This window comes from Ambystoma mexicanum, chromosome 1p (assembly GCF_040938575.1).
Source record: "Ambystoma mexicanum isolate Mex_15411 chromosome 1p, UKY_AmexF1_1, whole genome shotgun sequence".
Classification (NCBI taxonomy): domain Eukaryota; kingdom Metazoa; phylum Chordata; class Amphibia; order Caudata; family Ambystomatidae; genus Ambystoma; species Ambystoma mexicanum.
In genome coordinates, this window is record NC_090921.1 from 321,738,336 (window position 1) to 321,759,151 (window position 20,816).

Below are 20,816 nucleotides of genomic sequence, written 5' to 3' on the forward strand. Positions count from 1 at the left end.
TTGCGGAATGTGTAACCTTTCCCCTCTTCTCTCGAGACTTCTTTTGCTCCTCTCCCCCCCTTGACAAATGCCATGTTACCGTTGGGACACAATGCGCCAATTTATCAGTCAATGTACCAGCGTCGTGAGACTACAACAACGGCAATTGGCGCTAAATAAAAGTTTAAACAGCACTAAGGTACATCAACTAGGCGTTTTAACGAGGCCTTTGTGAGGTCTAAAACTATATGGAGGTTAGACTTTTATCACACTAGGATGTGCTCCTCATTCATCAGGGCCAACTACACGGCAGCCCATGCTCATTAAATCTTTGGATCCCTCAAACGGCTGTGTAAAAATATATCAAAAGTTCACTGTAAACACCATATACTGTTGTACTGTGAAGATTAATACATCACCAATAGTTGTGGTGACACTTTCTTATTGCAAGAGAGGTGTGACATTACTGTTATTGCAATACACTAGGATGGTTAACTTTTTTAATTGCAGTAGCACACTCGCATGCCTCATCGGTCTTAAAACCAAACCAGAAAGTCAATCTTGTACAAATGGCTTTAAAAACGTATACAGGTAATCTCTGCACCAAGATTCAACCTACAGAGCTATTTTACACGAACACCAACCCCCCACCCCCTCTCAATTTGAATGCCTTAATGCCAGCAAGACAGAGATTCTGCTCGCACCTGTGAGGCTAAGAACCTCAGGTCATCTTAGACTCCACACTCTCCTTCCCTCCTCACAGCTCTGATGTTTCTAAGAAGTCAAACTACCAACTGCCCCCCCTCAGAGGTACTTTTCCTTTCCTCCCCTTGCCCCAGAAGCTCGCTGTCTCTAGAGCTCTGGTTCTCTCTAGGTTGGACTACTGCAACAGCCTCCTAAATCTGCCTGCTTCTAATCTTCGCCCTCCGCAACTCATCCAGAAAAGGACTGCAAGACATGGCCTTGGCCTCAAGCCCAGGGATCGCATCTCTCCAGCACGGAAATCTGCATTGGCTCCCAGTCTGCAAGGATCAAGTTCAAGACCCTCTCCATTGTCCACAAGGCCTTCAACTCTCTCTGCGTAAATACCTTCCTACTCAAGCTCTTTGCTCCTCCACCTCCCTCAGGGTCAGTCACTTCTCCAAGCAACAAGTTGGTGGTAGATCCCTTTCTTTGCCTGGAAGAGCCTCCCCGCCTCTCTGGAACTCTAGGAGAACCATCTCTGGTTCCAGAAGCACCTCAAGACCTTCCTCTTCGCTTCTGCCTTCGCTCTTCATCTCCCCTGCTAATTTCGGGTCCGATACTGCATTGTTCACCTGGCTACCCTCCGATTTTGGGCCCAGGTCCCTGCCTGTCCAGTTGCACACCCAGACTGCCTCCCGGCAACACTTGCACTTGGGTCTTCATCTGTAACCATACAGTCCCCCCCATCTTCACTTTTGGACACGTGCTGTCTGCGCCTCTTGTTATTGTTCTGATCCCATGTACAGCACTGCCCCCTCCCCTTTTCCCCCCTGGTACTTTTCCCCTCTGTTGCACTTGCGCAATCTCAACCTCATTTGGCCTAGTAAGATTGTTGTCTCTGTCCTCCCTCTGTCTTGCCTCCCCACGCCTTTTTGTGATAAGCGCGTTACAAATTCCATATCATATACTGCAGTACAGCTATCGCACAATTGCATATCACTTGATGCAAATGCATACAATATTACCGCTTACATCAACTAACTGTTATAGGAGACAATATGAAACCGCTCCAAGGCCAGTATTAGTATAGCTCAAAAGGAGGCAGAAATATGTAGGGAAATAGTCACCATCAGCAGTCACCATCAGCAGACTCAAGTGTCATCTACCTCCACAGCACACTCTGAACTGGCCAGGCCATCCAGCCAAATGTGTGGAAAGAACCGGCCCTCAACCACCATGTTCCCTCCATACAGGGACGAAGTATCTCCCCTTATCCACTCAACTGAACTTCACCAGGCAAATGACACTTGCCACCTTGGACAGGCACGACTCTTCCCTCTTTTCAGCCATCCACTAAGAATAACCCCAACCATACCAAAAAAAACTTAGTACATGCATGCACCTACACCGGCATAAAGGTCATCCCGACTCTCCTTGCCCTTACTACCACCCTCGAAGCTGCAAAGTCTTCCTACTACATGGACCATCTATCTACTCCCACTATTAAGGTCTCTGACTCGCCAGGCTATGACCTCTCCTCCTAAAAACTGCTCCCTATCAACTCCCAGCTGAAAACTAAGATGCACAATACCAATCGAGCCTCATCTCTCCCACTTCCGCCCCATCAACTCACCTCTTCTGCCACTTGAACCTCAATGAACACCAGCCGTTACCCCACTTGGCCAACCTAACCTGGGCGCCTACTGACCCCTTTAACATCAAGCAATTTAAGAACTCATACCCAGCTCCTCCTCGTAGATATCCACCCCCTCCTCAATGAAATTTTCCCTGCTTGCTATATAGCATGTTTCGAAATTGAGGGGAGCTATGTAGCCCAGAAGAGGCTGGTTATCTCGACACTAACAGGAGCTATTTTTGGCTCTCCAGGTCAAACAAACCTATGTATATGTTACAATCTATATATAAGCACGAGGATACACCCAGACAACATTTAGTTCATCCCCATTCGCAAGAAACCCACTGCTGACAAAAAGGCAAAATATATTGTTGAGCCTCCATTGGGATCCTTTACTTTGCAACCAACTACAATGTGGGTTCAGGAACACAACTGAAACAGCAACTCAGTCTCAAAAGTTCCAACCACAGCCCCCCCCCCCACTCCATTCTTACCCTCCTTGATCGCTACGAAGTCTTACACTTGCCCATCCCTCACTCCTTAAAACCATTTTCCTCCTACCTGTTTGACCGCTCATTCTCCCGAACCTCAAACTGCCCCCTCCACAACCCTCCCTTTGTAAACTCATCTCAATTGGTGCCTTTGCACATAGAAATTATATTTCTCTTCGTTTCCAGCACTACTCCGCCTCTCCCATCCAAGCCTTGCAAGAGACAGCGACCTTAGGGCCCAACTTTTATGGGCACAGCTATGAAAGCCAAACTCTTCATTGGAAATACTCACCCCACCTCACTCACTTAGCTATAATTAAAATCTAGTCTTGTGCTCAGTAAACTTGTAACTCATGATGCCGATGTAATGTGTGCACCGAAGATGCAATTATTTCATCCACTCCGAAATAACTGCCCTATACCTTGGTGCGTCCCTACTTTTCTCTCCAACAGGCGCTTAACTCTACTATTGGCACCTGCTTTAACCTACCAACACCCTGCCTTACCCCTGAAAAAAACGCTTTCGAATTTCTTTCTGGTCTTCAAATGCATACATTCTTGCCCACCACACACACTCTCCAATGTTATCTCCTCCTCAACCTCTCCATCACTCACTCTCATTAACCACACACCCAACCAGCGGTGCAACTAGGCAAGCATTTCAGGAGGGGGGGGGTCGTCTTAAAATGTTAGGAGAGGGGCTAACTTCAGAGACAGTGGGGGAGGGGGCAAACGTATCTGCGCGGGGGAATCTACCATTACAAATTCGAGTCATACAGTGCAGCTTCAAGATTACCAGCACGTTTTCCACGTCAGAAACCACACACCTGAGGACTGCTGTGAGAATGGGCCATCTCCTGCCCCCTCCCCCCAATCACGATTTGAATTGTGTAAAAATGTATCCACATGAAGGCATGTGCTAACAAGGAATCGGTTTGCATTAGTAATTGCCGGGCAGCCGCAAGTGCCGTTTACTGTGGATGTCCGGTCTTGCCAAGGCTCTGTAGGCCAGTCCGGTCATGTCAACATAACACACATTTTCGGGGCGTGCCTAAAGCCCAAAAGGGTCGGTGTGCCGCTACCCATAACCAAAGCCATCAAAAGTACACAATCTCTTGAACGGTTCAAGAGCAGACTCAGGGGCCACCTCCTGTCCTGCGAAAGGGCCCCGGCCTCACCAAAGGATCCCAGCCCACCCAGGAAACGGTATCTTATTTACAGGTTCAGCTGTAAACACGCAACCACGTTTATGCTACATATTGTAGCATTTAAGGTATACATCGCCTACTAGCCGCGCCCGTTACATAGTCCACGATCTAGGTTTCTGTAATAAGTCGTCAACATACCTTAACTGATCCCCATTCCCACCTAGCCTGGCCACACCAGGACCCTAATTTAAGCAAAAATCTCATTGCCAATTTGCCACCACCCACCGACTCAAGCAGCGGCATGGACCACCCCTGAATGAGACCTTATTTACTGACACGATCACCCCACCCACATCACTGGAGGTGCCCCCCAAGCGAGACGCTATGCCCCTTCCTCACCCGAGGCGTCGATTCCGCCTCCGTTCAGCAGCAGTAGGCAGACCGTCAGGAGCAGCGTCGGCTCCAAGCGATAAGAGCAACTCAGGGTCATGGCGGACACACGATAGATGCCTACGCACAACCCTCAAAATGTCAGCTCGTCTTCCGTCGCTGAAGCCAATCGGCCGTCTCACTAGTACTACTGCCGAGGTTCCTCTGGGCAGCCTGCAATAGCTCTAATGTAACCCGCCCTGAAATGGAAAGAGAAAGAGGCCAGGGAGAATCAAAGCTGAAGACATAGAAAGAGGACGCGACGCCGAGGTGCAACTCATGGGTATATAGCGAATGTCTAGTCAAATAAAAAGAGGCAGCACAAGGACACAGAGCCACACCAGTACTCTAAATGCAAACAAGAAGTGCAGGTAAGCTACAAAGCCGGTCATTTTGCGACAGCGTTTTCAGCGCCGGCAGTTTCTGCCCAGCACCTTGGCCACAGGTCCCTTTTAGGCACACCCTTTTTGCAGGCAATACCCAGTGAGATTAAATGATGTGCCAAGGAGCACCCTTTTGGCAAAGCAGGGTATCTGAGATCCTTTCACAAAAAATTCCAGTTTGTTGATGTGCATTGTGTTTAGAATCTTTGAATATCTATATTAACTGAGACTTTCTTTTTTGCATATCAAATTAGCAGATATCATAGCTGTAAACCAAGCTTTAGAAAGGGAGATGTTTTTATTATTGCCGGCCTTCATTCAGTGCGAGTTTTCAGTCAAAAACGTCCCATCACAACTCCAATTACTTAAACATTTACATATTAGATTAGGCACTGCTAATAACAAAGTAACATCTTTAAAAGTTATTTCCCAGGCTTTCCAAATCAATCCCAGCTCCATCAGAGGACACCAATGATAACCGGTGAGGCCACTTAGTGAAACAGTGTACCAGCCTCGTTGTCTCTCCTTTTGTTCAGAGTGGGCCCTGAAGGAGACATTATGGGCACTGTGGTACGCAGGGGGGTGGTAGAGAGAGGAGGGGGGAGAGGGAGTGTCATGATCTCTGCTTCCAAAAGATCAGGACTTGCCCGACTCCCTTAGAAGCAGACCCATAACCCCGGTTCCGAGTGCCAGCCAGTCCCAATTGGGACCTTTTGGACCCTGTCCTGGCGCCAGTGGCACCAGGCTCATGAAGATGCCCAGTCCCAGCGCTGGAAGCGCCGGGCTCATAATGCTTGTGTGTACTTACCTGCAGCAGACCATGCTGCTTACTTACCTGCCAGTTGAACCCCTGATCCTCTTCTGCTTGGGACTACTTTTCCTGTTTGGTGGGCAGGAGCCACTCCCTAGGTTCAGAACACTGGAACTCTTCTGGAAAGCAGGAACTCTTTTCTTACCTAGGCGTGGCTGTGGAAGGAGACACCTAAGCACTACAGGAGGCTATTTAAACCACACCCGATGGATGAATCTTGCTTTGTGTTATTCTGCATTCTCTGCAGCAGAACGCTCATTGTGTCTTCTGCTTCTGATCCTGGGCCTAAGGGAACAAAGGCTTACCATCCTGGAATCCAGTCTTCAGCAGCACCTGTAAAGACAAAGAAAGAACAGGTTAGCACTACGGTCTTCAGTGGCAGCGCATCTCTTACCTGGTCCATCGGCTGTCACCAACGCCTCGCGTTGCATTCCGGCATCTGAAAGACAAAGGCTTACCTACTCTTCGCATGCTCCGGAGGTCTTCGCACTGCATTCCGGCATCTGAAAGACAAAAGCTTACCAGCTCTTCGCACGCTCCGGAGGCCTTCGGCGCTGTATCCCGCATCTGAAAGACAAAAGAAGGTGCGTTTAAAGACATTGGGCAACTTTATTACTCACGTGCCATTACTCCTTCCCACGCCGAATCCAGTGGGTATTCCAGCACCCTTCAGCTTCTCTAAAGCTCCGAACTTGTACCTGCAAGATAAAAGGGACAGTTAGTGCGCATCGTGAAGCAGGCTACAAGCGCTTACTTACGTGCTTCCAGGCGCTTCTATTCCTCACGCAGGTTCGATCCTCAACTCTCATAAGCCCGCCATCCGCCATCGCCGGAACCCTGCAAAACAAGAGATATCATTACAAAAGACTTTTAAGACATTTGAAGTGCCCAGAAGTTACCTTTCGTGCAGTTAGCGACGGACAGCAGTCCTCTGAGGTCAAGAGGCCTGCACCCTTATCCAGTGAAGAAACTGGTTACGGCACCCTGCCCCGAGGCAGATGGAGAGCTCGGCGTTCACTTACCTAAGACATCTTACTCTTCGAGTCAGACATACAGTGCACAGAGGTCCAGCCCAAAGAGCCAACCGTGTGTTACACATCACCTTTGAAGATACGGCATTCACCCAGTCAAGACCGGCGCCTCTGCGGGAATCAGGTGAGCGTTACAGGGAGCTGCTTTCCCCAGCAAAGGCTTCAGAAGCTGTGTCCTTTTAATTGCGATAGTGAAATGAAAAGCTTTAATGTTCACCTCAAAGCATAGTTGAGTACCAGTACTCTCTTTCAGGCACCGAGAAGTGCAGGTACTCAAATGCTCAAAAATAGGAAGTGCAGGTACTGAGGGCCAGGTAGGACCAGCCCATTTAAAGCAAGGAGCCACATCCTCATTTTATGGCACAGCTGACATTAACAAAAATATGGAACTGCAGCACGGAGCCACACCCTAAATTGTGAATTCTCTGATTACTTACTGGTAATCTTCATTACTCCTAGTCCTACTCTACCTCTTCACAGTACTTACCTCTGAAGCCCCGCCTTGATTCCAGGAACCCCTTTTCAATGTCTTTTCTTCGGAGATATAATCCCTTCCACTTGCCCAGCATCCCCAGTTACCAATTTTCAAGCCGAAGCATAGGACCCTCCCTGCAGGGAGGGGGACAAGGGTCGTCAGTACTTTGATGAGGAAGAGTGGGACTAGGAGCAATGAAGATGACCAGTAAGTAATCAGCATTAACTCCACAACCCTCTCTTCCTCGTCCCAGTACTTACCTCTGAGGCGTACCAAAGCATAGACAACGGGGAGAGGTCCCAATGAGATACATAGAGAAAGAATTGCTACCACACCAATACCCTGTACAAGTAGCTCATGCCCATAGGCAAACCCCATCTCCTCAGGACCCAACCCAGTGGAAGGCACGGCAAGCCTTCAGAAACTGAGATCACGCAGAGCAGCTCCACCAGCAGCCTAGCAAAAACCAGGCAGAGACACCCCCAGAGCAGCGGCCCATGAAGTCCCCAACCCCCAGCGAAGCCACCCAGATCAGAACCGGGACAGGTGACCCAGCCGAACCAAGAACGATGGAGAAGACGGGCCCGAATTAAAAATGGAGGAACACTGCGAAGAACCACTACCAGAACCTGCCAGGCCAGAGGAAACAAGAAGACCACCAGAAGAACCCAGCCCAAGATGGGAACATTCGGACTACCACAGACAAGCAGAAACAGCCAGTCCTGCACGAAACAACCACCAGGTCGAAAACCCCAGTGCCAGGAGACCGAGACCACGCAAGCAAACAGCTGAAGGAAGCAGCTGAAAAGAGCTTCCGAGCCCCGCACATAGAGGGCAGGGCCACCCAGGAAGCAACCAGGGGCCCTGACACCAGAAGTGCAGGAGAAAACCATTCCCACCCGGCCCATAGGGGAAACTGAAGCCCCCAACCCTGATCCAACAGGGGACAAAAGGGAAGGAGAGAAGGCACACCAAACCCTATGGAAGATCCAGAGCAGGTAAGACATCCTCCCTCCCCTCCAGCTGGAAAACCGGGAGCAGAAGAGGGGGACAGTTGCCGGAGCCAAAGAGAACCAGAAGAGGGTACCAGAAACCCCCCAAAGAAATCTAACACCCAACCCGACAGCACCAGAGCGCAAGGGGAGGAGAGATCCCGCAAAGGAGAACCATCCAGACGGCAGCCATCCCACTGAGAAGAGCGGCATCCAGAGAGAGCAGATGCCCACCCCAAAGCCACCAGAGAGGGCCGAGTCGCAAGGGACCGAGCCTCAGACAGAGCACAAATGTCAAACAGAAGAGGCGATAGGCCAGAGCCCATGGCTGGCCCTTCAGGCACTCACCGAAAACAGTGTACACAACACATGAGAAGGAGGGAGCAAGCGAATCAGGAGTGTGAGGAATTCGACCATCCAAACGGTGGGTGTGCGCTCACCTGGGCTTTTTTGAAATTTTATATGAAAATTGAACGATGGTAGATCAACCTCTGGAAAATGTGTGGGGCTAATCCACACACATTTTCCTATGCTCACTGCACAACATACACATAGACCTGTGTACTTTGGGTAGACACAGCCTACAGGCGCAGTCCTCCCTGCCATATTTAGTTGGGATCTGACAGGTGGAGTACATAATTCATCTCCGAAGGGGAGAGACAAAACTTTCCTCCTGCCATGGGCAGCCTAATTAACTATCAAAGGCTTGATGGATCCGCCCTGTCCGTTTGTTTACCCTTTGCAGATGGTGGCAGTGATTAACACAATTAACATACTAATAGAGTATTATTCAAACAGTCCCACATGGGCATGGCTTCTAGAGGTTAACAAAAGGCAGGAAAACCCCCAACAACCTTTGATATGCACTGTGTCAACCTCAAGCCAGCTCCGACCTTTCAGTATCAAGGACAGTGACCTGTCATGTCTGTGACTTTGTGCTTACAGTAGACAACCCCCGCTGGGATGGACCCCATTCTGAAGGTACGAGTATGTGGATTGATGGCGATGGAAAGTCTGTTCTCACCGCACCTTCAAGGGAGAACTGCTGATTTAATCAGGAACCACTTAGAGCTCAATTAACCAGATAGACCCTTTGATGCACAAAAGACATCAAGATGGGTGAGACTTAGTATTACGTGTTTTTACCCATTTACCTTTTCTGTTGCAAAGCACTCTGGTTGGGACCTCATACATACAGGAGATTGTTGTGGGTACCCAGGATTGGTTCATTAAGGTAGGCTTGTCCTATGCCAATCACTGTGGCCCATTTGGCGGCTCAAGCCCCTCTTTTGGGTAGATCATCTGAAGATTCTGAAAGGATAACAAGAATAACTCATTTGGACCCTGGCTGAAAGTACAGTCTGCCTTACACCTTCCGCCAGTGAAGGAAGGCCAGGATTTCCAAAGAGGGAATCAAGATCCCTCCCCTAAACATCTCCCAGGGAACTGTGGGAGATACTGAATCCAGAGGTCCCTCCAGCAGCTCCAGAACCGATACCCAGCCAGCATTCAGCATGCCCTGCTAGGCTCATGTTCTGTTATGTTATTTGGAATGTTTATTCTATATATCATTGGTATGACCTCAAAGCTCTGAATGGTTGAACGCCCTTGGGGACCGTAGTCCAGGTCAGTTGAGAGAGTAAGGTGTCGTAAGGTGCTTGGGTGCACCAGTTATGTGTGCAGCTGGTGTAATTACCGGATGGTAGCTGCATTCTAGTATTTAGGTGTGGTGTTATTGATATCAGTTGAATGTGTGCATTCTGGCGGGTGGACACCAAGGCTGGGTTTTGGCTGTGTTTGGCCAGTTAGATTCCTATGTGTGCAGCTAGGTCAGTTTGTCATGGGATATAGCTGTCTTTTTTTGTTACAGTGGTGAGGTGTTTATGGGATAGTGTTCATATGTGAGCAGCTAGGCCGAATTTGATCGGGGGGTATAGCTGTACTCTAATGAGTGATGATGTAGAATAGAGAGTAAGCATAGTGATATGGGGGTGAGAGTTTGGGTTGAGTTTCGATCTAAAACAAAGGTAAGTAACTTAAAGAACTATCTCAAGCAGCCCTTTCTAGTTGTGAATCGAGCGAGTGAGAGCAATTCTAAATGAGATGCGCATGAAAGTGAGCCACAGTGCTAACAGAGTGGTACTTCAACATGTGAGTTAAAGTTAGTCAATCTAACAAGAACAATTCCTAAGAGTGTTAATAATGACAGTATGATCAAGTGTGCATCCTCTAGATTTGAATCAATGTAACAAGACCAATGTAATAAGTTAGAGTGTACGACAAAGATAAATACCCAGCACTATCACTGTGGGCACTTTCTAGATTTGGTTCAGTGCAATGCTAACAGTTTCTTAGTGATTCGGGCAATGCACATTTCAAATTCTAACTTCGACACAGACTAGTACATTCACAGTTCTATCACAATGGGTACTTTCTAGGTTTGAGTCATATGGTTTGATGTGAGCCAGTAATCACAGTTCTATCTAAATGTGGCAAAACAATCTTGCCTAGGTGTGCTGCAGGTTAATATTAACAGAACTGTGGCAGTGGTTAGTGTAGATAATTATATCTAAATGTTGCATTGGCTAACATTCATAGTTAAGACTAGGAGCGGTGCAAGCTAGCATTTATAATCTTGTCTGGAGGACGCATTATAACTAAATGTGGTCATTGCTATCGTTCACAATTCAGTCTAGATGCAACGCAGGCTAATGTTCACAATTCCACTTTACATGTGGTATTTGCTAGCATTCACAATTCTAAGTGTGGCATTTGCTCTCGTGTATCTGCCTAGAGGCGACGACGGGTAATGTTCACAATTCGATCTTAAATGTGGCCATTGCTATTATTCACAATTCTGTTTAGATGTGACGCAGTCTAATGTTCATAATTCTAACTAAATGTGGCCATTGCTATCATTCACAATTTCATCAAAGTGTGGCATTTGCTATACATTCACAATTCTGTCTAGATGCGACGTCGGCTAATGATGAATTGAGTATGCCTAGGTTTCATAATGCAGCCGGCATCAGAATATAATACAGTAGGTGTAGTTCAGGGCAGACACAGATGGTTAAATATACCTGTGTCTGAGAGCAAGTTTCAATGGGTGATTGCTAGTGTTGTGTTCTTAAGAGAGTGAGGCAGGTACAATTTGACTAGCAAGCTATGGTGTGAGGTGAGGTAAGGTAATATAAAATGGCAGGGCTTTCTGGATTAATTGCTCTACTCTCCACCCATGCCACACTTACCTTGGTGGTTGCTACTGGCTTCCCCTGCTGACACCTGCAGACACAACCTGGATCCGCCTCTTGTTTGAGCCGCCCTTTGCATCGGGTCCCTTAGCTGCAGGGGCTGCACAGGCAGAGGCCTGCCCTGGGAGAGTGAATTAAGAGGTAAGGCCGGCCATTCAGGGCCAGAGGCCGGGAAGGGAGGCGGGATGAGGGCTGTGGATGGGGAAATGGATCAGCAAATTCGAGGCTGCAAACAGGGCCTGTGGGCTCATATTGTACAAAGAAATGGTGGATTCTGGGGCTCAGGTAGTTCAGGGGGCATACAAATCCACCTGCTGGCCACACTGTAATCTGCAAGCAAGTGTCATAGGTGGGAAATGCCAGAGAGTCTCTGAACCAAACCAAGGACACGGCCGTTGCCTGCAACACTTTCCTCAGCTTTGGCCATCTGCCTTAAAGGACGACGCAAGCCCAGTGAAGAAGCTAGGAGTGCATCGACCAGCATCTGCCTTAAAGGACATTTTTGAGCCGGTCGATCCCCTAGAGCTGCAACTGACTGCACCGCTGAATGTTGTCACGCTGCAGTTGCTAATGTCGTCCGAGATGCCTCGACCAGTGCTTCAGACCCTTCAACCAGCACAGAGACTACGATTCCTGACCCCGAGGTGCCGTGTAAGCCAGCCTGCAGCTGTCTGTCCAGCCTCGCTTGCCGAAACTACCTGCCGCCTGTTACCCGCAGCTGTCTCCCATCTTGAACTATGTAGCAGGAGCTAAAAAGCGCTCTGAAACTGACTCGACAATGTCGAGCACCAAAAACGTCTACAAGCACAAGGTACATTGTGGTTCTGTCCCCCTGGTCCTTCTCCGAAGGCCTCTAGTGACATGTTACGACCCATTGCTCACTTTGTGTTGAAACCAAGTATCCTTGCACTATTGCGATTAATTACTTTACTGACTAACCTGCTGTCAGTATCCAGAGTGTATCACTTTTCCCTCTTGAAACTGTCTGTCCTCTGCATTCCTTTACACAATGGGTTGTATTTTGCAGTGTGCTTGAACTGTCAGTTGTGATTATAAAGTAGATATTTTTATACAACCTTGACTGCACAGTCCATTTTATCATTGGGTAATGTGAGCTAGGCATGGATACAGAAGGCAGACACAAGTGAACAGTTTCAAAAACCTTTATTTTACTTTAACAGGGGTTGCAGACTTCCTACCTGGCCCGATCTCTAGAATGGGAGTAGTTTCGACCATCAAATTAAAGTAAAGTATGTGAAAGTCAGTTGCCAAAATAATAAAGGTGTCTGTGTCAAACCTAATCTTGCCCTCATTGTGTATGGGGTTTAGGGCAAACCAAAAGAGTTAGTCAAATAATATCAGGATGGCAATGGAGTTAAATAATAATCTATATTTTTTTTATTTAAAATGATTTTAGTTTGTTACAAACTTTTCATTTGTTACAATTTACAGCTCAAAAGATTGAAAAAATATAGATTTGGATATTTAGAAAAGGCAAAAAAAAAAGTGTCAACAAGTAAAAGCAAAAGAAAGTTTTTTGTCACTCTAGGCGCACCAAAGACAAATAGTCATCGGCAGCTTCACTTCTGCTTCTTTTAGTGTCTGGCGTCTAGTCCTAGAACATGTTGTAAGAATTGAACGATCGTGAAGATTAGTTTATTTTCATGTCCATTCAATATTAATGACCATCGCGTGTCCTTGTCCATCTGCTGAGCCGATGTATTAAAATGATTGCCGAAGATCTTTTAATTCTGGACAAATCATTACTAAATGATGAATTGTTTCCGGGACTTCATTGTCTTTGCAGAAGCGGCAATATCTATCGGTTTTTGGAATTTGCCATATCATCGCAATTGTCGCTTGTGGGCAAATTATTTAGACGGATCTACATATAGACTGTACAGACTTTGTGGTCAGGAAATAGTTCCATATACTTCGGAATTTCATTTAGCGCTCGGATATCTGATTGACTTTGAAGATTTCTGGAATATAAAATTTTGGCATGGCATGTTCTAATCCAAAAATTATTTGCCAATTTGAGTTTTGCATGCTGAGGTCTGTTCATGAGGGATTCAAGCGATATTTCTTCATCTTTTAATTGTCGAAGTAGTTGTTCTTTCCATTTCCGTAGAACTGTGTTGTGCAAAGGACATGGGTTGTTTTTCCGAATGCTATTGCTGGTATTTCATCTTTTATCAAAAGTTTCCTTAAGAGGTCGAGTTGCTTCCATATCACTATTGAGGATAGTGATTGAGTTGTGACTTCATAGCGAATTCTGGCCATTGGATATGAATCTGGTAGTCTTAAAATCTTCCTCCAGAACATTGCTTCAAATTTTGTCCAGTTTTTAGGTTGTGAGTGGATCATTGCATCGGTACCGTATGTAATTACCGGAATTACTTTCTGTCTGTAGGATGTTATGATAGGTTTAAATGAAAATTTACCTTATTTCCGGTGTAGGACACATCCTTGTCTGGCTAATGATAGAGTTTTCATTTCCACAGTTTAAGCCATTGTTTTTCTATTTTTGACTGGTTTAGCATGATGCCAAGGTATTCGAAACTTGATACTGCTTCCAAACAGATGTTGTCAATAAGCAGTTTCAATGATGGTTACTTCTTAAATGGCAGTTTTACTAAAGCCATAACTTTGGTCTTAGTGGTGTTGATAGGTAGTTTGTTGGTCTTCATGTAGATTCCCATGAGGTGTAAACTCAGTTGTAAGCCTGAGATAGTTTTATCTAGTAGGATAATATCGTCGGCATAGAACAGTGCTGGAATTGGAACAGAGTTCAGTTTCGGAGGGTTTAAAGCCAAGTCGTTTAGATGTTCTTCACAATCTGCTATGTATAAATTGTATAAGGTGGCTGCAATGGGGCAGCCCTGCTTTAGACCTTTTGTTGTATTTATCAGGGGAGTAATTGTGCCATTCTTCGAAAGTCTCACAGCAATTGTGGTGTTGGAATATAGTAGCTTTATTGGTTCTAGAATCTCCTTTGGGCAATTCCACGCCGATCATTTTTCCCATAGTCGTGTTCTCAATATGGAATCAAATGCCATATGTAGATCCAAAAAAGCAGCATAGATCTGTGTTTTCTTTTCTATGGCTTAATTCTTGATCAGGTTCCTTATAAGGAGATTTACCTTTGTACCAACATCAGGAGTGAATCCAGTCTGTCTCGCTGCGAATCGCTTTGTATTCGTGGCCCAGTCCTTGAGTTTTTTGAGGAGCAATGTGGCAAAAATCTTACCTAGTGGGTCCAGTAATGCGATCGGCCTAAAGTTCTGAGGATTATCACGAGCATCTTGTTTGTATATATGGACGACAGTCGCTGTTCTCCATTATGGGGGAATTTTATTCTGTTTATTGATGGTTTCCAGAAGTTGTATCATAAAAAGTATCCATAGAGATTGCATTTGAAAGACCATTGGGTCCCGGGGCTCGTGATGTGTTCAGTTTGCCGAAAATCTGGATCAAATCTTCCTTGTCATAGCGAATTTTTCATATTTTGTTCGGGGTCTGTCTGGCAGGGAGCGTGGCAATGAAGGAATCGTTATATATGTTTGTAAAATCGCTATCCAATTTTGCTTGGTCACATTTGCTATCAAAAGTTGTTGGTTACTGTCGTGGTTATTCAACAGATTTCACAATTGTCTTGGATTGTGGTTCTTGTATGCCTTCATCATGGCTTCTGCATCGTTTTGTAACAATGTTGCCTGGTATGATTTCCTCCAATTTGCATACACTTGTTTTATTTTTTTCTTCTGTGAAATGGTTGAAATTCCATTAGTTGGTTTTAGATTGCGAATGTCCTTACGAATCTCTTTTGTTTTCCTGAGAAACTACGGTGTTATAGTGATGGTTATGCAGTTTCATTTGGTTCTTCCTTGGCTTTAAGAAAGGAATGAGGAAGGCGTCATAATTAATTTTATCAGTATCTGGCATTGATGTTAATTGGATACGATTTGTGAGGTCTCTTTATTTGTTCATGGGTCAGTCGCAGTCTATGATTTTTGCCAGTAACTTCTGCCTGTGTGCAGAAATCAATCTTTCTAGGTTGTGCGAGGCCGGATCCTTTAACTATTAGTTGATGATGGTCACTTCTTGTCGTAGTCTTGATTAGGGTCTCTGTGATGGATTCCATAAGTCTGTTGACAAGTATATGTAGTCTATTATGGCTGTTACTTTACCACTATCCCATGTAGGTAAGGTTCTGTTCATAAGGTCTTTGGGTTGGTCAACTTGTTTAAGATTCCGAATGGAGATTTCTTTCTGCCATTTCTTTGCACGTATTGACAGCTCGACGTACTCCATTCGTTGGCCAAGTTTATTATATAAATGTATATTTAGATCACCACATACAATAAATTCCACATACTGGAGTTCTACAAGTGTTTCACCGATGGTTAAACAAACACCATCTAGGAATATGCTGTCTTTCAAAGTCACTGGATTCCAATAAAAATTCATAATGGATATGAGTCGATCGCGGTTGTTAGAGCCAATTGCTTGTATTCGGATGATGGTATTCTGTATCCATGGATTCATGTTGTTACTGCTTATGATTGAACATTCTGGTAAGATTTTGATTAATGTCAAAAGGCCTGCTGCTGGTCTACCATGAGTGCCTTTTATTGCAGCGTTCAGGAGAGTAATAAAGCCATCGCAGCTTGGTGATTTCGTCAGCCAAGTTTCTTGTAGGCAGACTATGGTTGTTATTTCAAGTTCAACTGCTGGCTGATTAAATAAATGAATATTACCCCTTGTATTCCAACTACATAATGACCATTGGAAATCGTTTATTGTTGGTGGTTATGATACAAATGATATATCTTGAGTAGTGTTGTAATCTGCTTTGTCATAATCACGGTAGAACGGATAGTTCTCATTACTTTGATACAAATTATTTTCCGGTGTCATTTCTTGCGATTCTTGGTGAGCCTGTAATGTGGATCATATCTTGTGTGTTTCAATCACTCAATTTCCAGGTTCATAGTTGGTAGTGGGTTTGTGTATTTATACCACTTTCGGGATGTATCAAATATTGTCTCTGTTACTGACTGATTGCAGCTGAATCCAGGTTTAATAGGGCTTCAGTTTGTGAAAGTATTTTTTTCCATTGTCGCCCGATCCCATAGTTCCAGTAACACTCTGTCAAGTTGGGTGTGATCCTGGAATGTTATAAGTTTAATATCTCGGGACGAGATCGTTTTGAGACAAGGTATTGCCTTTAGCAGTAAGAGCATATTGGTTCGATTGAGTATCAGTCGTTCATTTTTGATGGTTTGGTTTTCTATCTGCAATATATGTTGGGTTCGATCAGGGATTGGGTTGATGAACTCTGGAGAGCAGATCTGGTTCTCATTACCTGAATCATCCTTTTTTTTGGTTCTCTTTGCGAATGTCGTGCTGTCCGGTTGTGATCAGGCGTGTACATATTTTCATTGGAACTCCTCAAAATTATTTTTGTGGGGTTCTCTGGTTGGTCTGGGCGATAAGACATCTACAAATTCTTCATCAATCGAGAGTTCAGTGGATGAATTTCATCTAGAATTGATTGTCTGATACGTCCTCACATGTCAGATCAAAGCTCTGGTGTGTAATTGCTGCATACTCATCCACGATAATAAGGCTAGAGTCGTTAAATGAGATGTAATCGTTATCAGCCGCTTCGTGGTGGTCTGTGTGCGTTGTGAGGTTTAGTAAGTCATCTGGGGTGATTGAAATGTCCTCATCGGTGCCATTTGGGGGTGTGAGCGTCTGTCGTGAAATTTTCCTTTCCGATGGTAGTACATTGGGTTTCTTTACTCAGCCTTCAGGAGCTATGGATTGAGTAGTTGAGTGTTTCACTGGTTGATTTACTGTGTGTAGGAAAGCCCTTGAGCCATTTTGTTTAGCACTTACAGTATTTCTTTTTTAAAATGTTTTTTTTTTTTCTTTTTTTTTTTAGTGGCTTTCCTGTTTGTGTGTTTATGGGTTTGGCTCCAGATGTGAAGATTTGAAAAATGTCTGCACCTGGTTGAGCTTCCTTATTTGACTTTACAGGTAATATAGTGGTATTACCCAAATTGTTCGAACACAATTGTTCGAATGACCCAATTGATCGAAAGTCAAGGGTCCGAATTGACCTTTGCACAATTGACCGTATATATATATATATATACATATATATATATATATATATATGTAACAATTGACCTTCACAATTCGGTCAATTGTGCAAAGGTCAATTGTAGTTCGAACAATTCGTATACATCCAATATAGTAGGTTCCAAGATCGAGAAATTGCCAATACATCCAGTTGGAGGTTGTAATTCTCTAGGCGGTGCAGGCGTGGTAGGTGTGATTTGTGTGTCAGGTATCGTTCTGACACTAGCCTCTGGCTGTGTCTGTTGTTGCTGTGATGCTTGCACCCAAGCCATAACTTTAGTCGTGAGTCTGTTTTTCTCTTCTCTATCTCCTCTTGCAATTTCACATAGTCGCTGTTGCCATCTCAATGATTGGTCTGCTTCAGAGTCCAATCTTTTTCAAGTGTGGTTAGGACATTCTTCATGTATACCTGTTTTGTGTGTATTAAGGCTAACAATGTAGCTTGATCACGAATGGCATCTTTAGAGTCTTCTTGTAATTTAAGAAAAGGAATCATTGATTGAGATACCACTGCTATCAACATGTTTTGTAGGTCAATCATGGCTGTTGGAATTCTTGGCTGGCATGTTTGATCGAAGTTCAGGTTTTCCGTACGCGGAGAAAGGTTGTAATTTTTCCTATTTTGATTTGATGGTTTGGGGGACTTCTTTTCTCACATTTTAAATGGAATTCGTGTTGGGGGTCTTTGGTGGTGGTAATTTGTCATTTGTACAGTTTGCGACTTTGATAGCGTCGACGTTGTTTCTTGGAATTTATTTTCCTTCGTTGTAGTGATGGCATGTACATTTTGGGTTATCGTTGGAGTGGAGGTTACTTCAGGACATCTGATAGATGTGATGTTACCAAATATTGCTTTTGGTTTTTCCACGCTATTCATTATTGACTCAATCTCTGTGATATCAAGTGAGTCTAGCGGCTTTGGCGGTCGCTTTAAATGGTTGATCAGTATCTAGATCCTTTATTTGCGCTGTGTTAGCATGCATATTCAGCCATTTTAGCTTTGCAAGTCTTGCTTGCTCTTTTTTGGCTGTTATTCGCTGTGGGATTTGTGATAATGAGCACTGAGGAGTGGATATGAGTGGAACTTGATTGGGACATTCCACTGGTTGGTGCGTGATAGATAGAACTAAGGATTTCACTTCGATAATGTCTAAATTATCTTTGGATGTGGGAACGGAATCAGTCTGTGTAGTCTCTACTAATAGTGGAACATGTTGCTCTTGCACTTCTGTATTTATATGTGGGACAGAGTTTCCATGCAGGGGTGGCCTGAGTGGGGGAAGGTTGATCTGGACATTTACAGTATCGTTGAGATAGGGTTGGTGGGTGACCACTATGTGTTGCTTCATTTCTTCATTTCCAGATTTTGTAAAGTGATCCTTGTTGCTGGCTAGGGTAGCCAAGAGCATCTCTGGCTCTTTATTGCTGGTTTTTATAGAGCCATCTTTGGTGGTGGCTATAGTGACCAAGGCCGCTCTGGTTTCGCAAGTATGGTCCTTTGTGGGCGACATTAGTCGCGCAAGGATATCCGTATTTGTGTCTTGGGCACATGGTAGTTCTTGTTCCGGGTGAACCGGTTCAGGTTCTATGTTGGTACAGCTGTTCATTGGGGTCGTTCATCCTATGGCTTTGGACTAAGGAGCTTGTTTGATGATGCTCTTGGTCAATTATTCCCTCTGTTTTAAGTTGATTATAGGGCACTCGTTTGTGTTTCTTGGATATAGTCTGTTCCAGAGTCATCTGTTTTAGGTCGTTCGGAATGGGTGCAGGAGAAGCAGAACTTAGTTTGCAACATAACCTTGTCTTGGGCCCAGGAAGAGTTTTAGGTGTCTTAGTGGTCATACTGTCAGTTGGCGGATTGGCGTGGCCCACTTGGATCTGTCCATGGCAGGGAGTCTCAACGTGTGGACTCTTGTCGCAGTGTTGTTTGAATGGCGAGCGAGGTCAAAGGGCAGCTGCCCCACAGTTTCTCATGCACTGTGCATATATCGCCTTGAGCTCTGGTTATTATATATAAGGAGGCGGTTAGCTGATATGCAAGATCTAAAGTAGCTGAGTGGTTGGTTAAAGAGCGTGCAAGATGAAAGGGCGGATGCCCCGCAGTCTCTCACACGCTATGCATATGTCGCTGTTAGTTCCAATAGTTTAGATGTGAGGAACCATTTGGCTGGTTTGTAGTTTCTAGAGAAGTCAAAGGTTTGATTTGAAAATCGTGCGAGATCAAAGGGCGGTTGCCCCGCAGTCTCTCGCGCGAATCACATATGACTCTCAAGTCACGTTGGTAGATGAAGAGGGTTGTTTGACTGATATGCAAATTTGAAAATGTTCCGGCGTGTAGCTAAGGGGGGGGTGCAAGATCCAAAGGCAAATGTCCTGCGGTCTCACACACGTTACCCACTTGTCTTGAAGGAGACTTGTGTGAAGCCAGCCGTGTGAGTCGCGCGCAAAATAAAAATCGCTAAGAGACCTGACCAAGATGCGTGCAGGCACAAAGGGTGGATGTCGCGCGGTCTCTATCATATCCAACGAGTCACCCTAAGATCCGGTCACGTACTAAGAGTGAGCGGCTGACAAATGTGGAAGAAAATACAACAGATCTGCCAGCGATTGCACTAACAGTACAATCCACGCCACTGGTCGTGTAATCCCCGGCTCGCTGGTCTCTAGGCTCCGCCGGACATACGAGGCAGTGCACCGGGGAGTTGGCAGAACAGGCGAGTTCAGTGCGCTATAAGAGACACAATCAGAAGGGACCGAGGGTCCGTATTGATGGAAAGCAAAAAGGTCCTGAAGGGCAGTATACACTTTCTGTTGAAATCTGCAAGGTGAAATGTGCACAGAAGTGTTCAATCCAGAAATGGGCTAATTTAGGTGAAAAACATGCCCATATGAAGAATAATGTCTTCAACCGTAATATCAGAAAGGCGGGATTGGACCACCGCTTACCTTTTAATTGGAGTCCAGGCTTAGTCCGTTGAAATCACAGGGTCGCGTAGGTGATCGTAGTTGATCGCAGCGAGCCGCAGGAGTCCCGCAGAGCACTAAGACCCAAAGACTCTGCAACCGACTCCGTGGCCCGCTCCGTGGTGAAAAGTGTCTTTTGAAATGGTGCAGGCTGGGTTTCCTGGACCTCCTCTTTCTGTCTATATTCTTTGGAATAGAGACAGAAAGAGGAGTGAAGTTTCTTTCGTAGGTAGTGAAGATTGGAGGCAATCACAGGCAGGCAATCCGATAGCAAGTTGAGGCAGACACAGACCCAAAGACTCTGCGGCCGACTCCACAAATAATGCTCCCTTCCCGAGCCTTTGTAATAAAAGTTCATTGGGAGCTTGGGTGGCTAGTTCACACAGTTC

General features: G+C 45.3%; 2 protein-coding genes across 2 annotated transcripts in view; one reads left to right on the forward strand and one right to left on the reverse strand.

Annotated features, from left to right (window-relative positions):
• The window catches only part of BSG (basigin (Ok blood group)), a 93,876-nt gene extending 89,321 nt beyond the window's left edge, over positions 1-4,555 (reverse strand). The window contains exon 1 of the mRNA XM_069647911.1: positions 4,338-4,555. Within this exon, the coding sequence (XP_069504012.1) occupies positions 4,338-4,428 (91 nt within the window). The 5' untranslated portion in view covers positions 4,429-4,555. The remainder of the gene's footprint in view (positions 1-4,337) is intronic.
• Positions 4,556-4,604: 49 nt separating this feature from the next.
• Positions 4,605-20,816, forward strand: part of LOC138569705 (uncharacterized) — a 49,712-nt gene continuing 33,500 nt past the window's right edge. Inside the window, exon 1 of the mRNA XM_069647926.1 lies at positions 4,605-4,738. Within this exon, the coding sequence (XP_069504027.1) occupies positions 4,720-4,738 (19 nt within the window). The 5' untranslated portion in view covers positions 4,605-4,719. The remainder of the gene's footprint in view (positions 4,739-20,816) is intronic.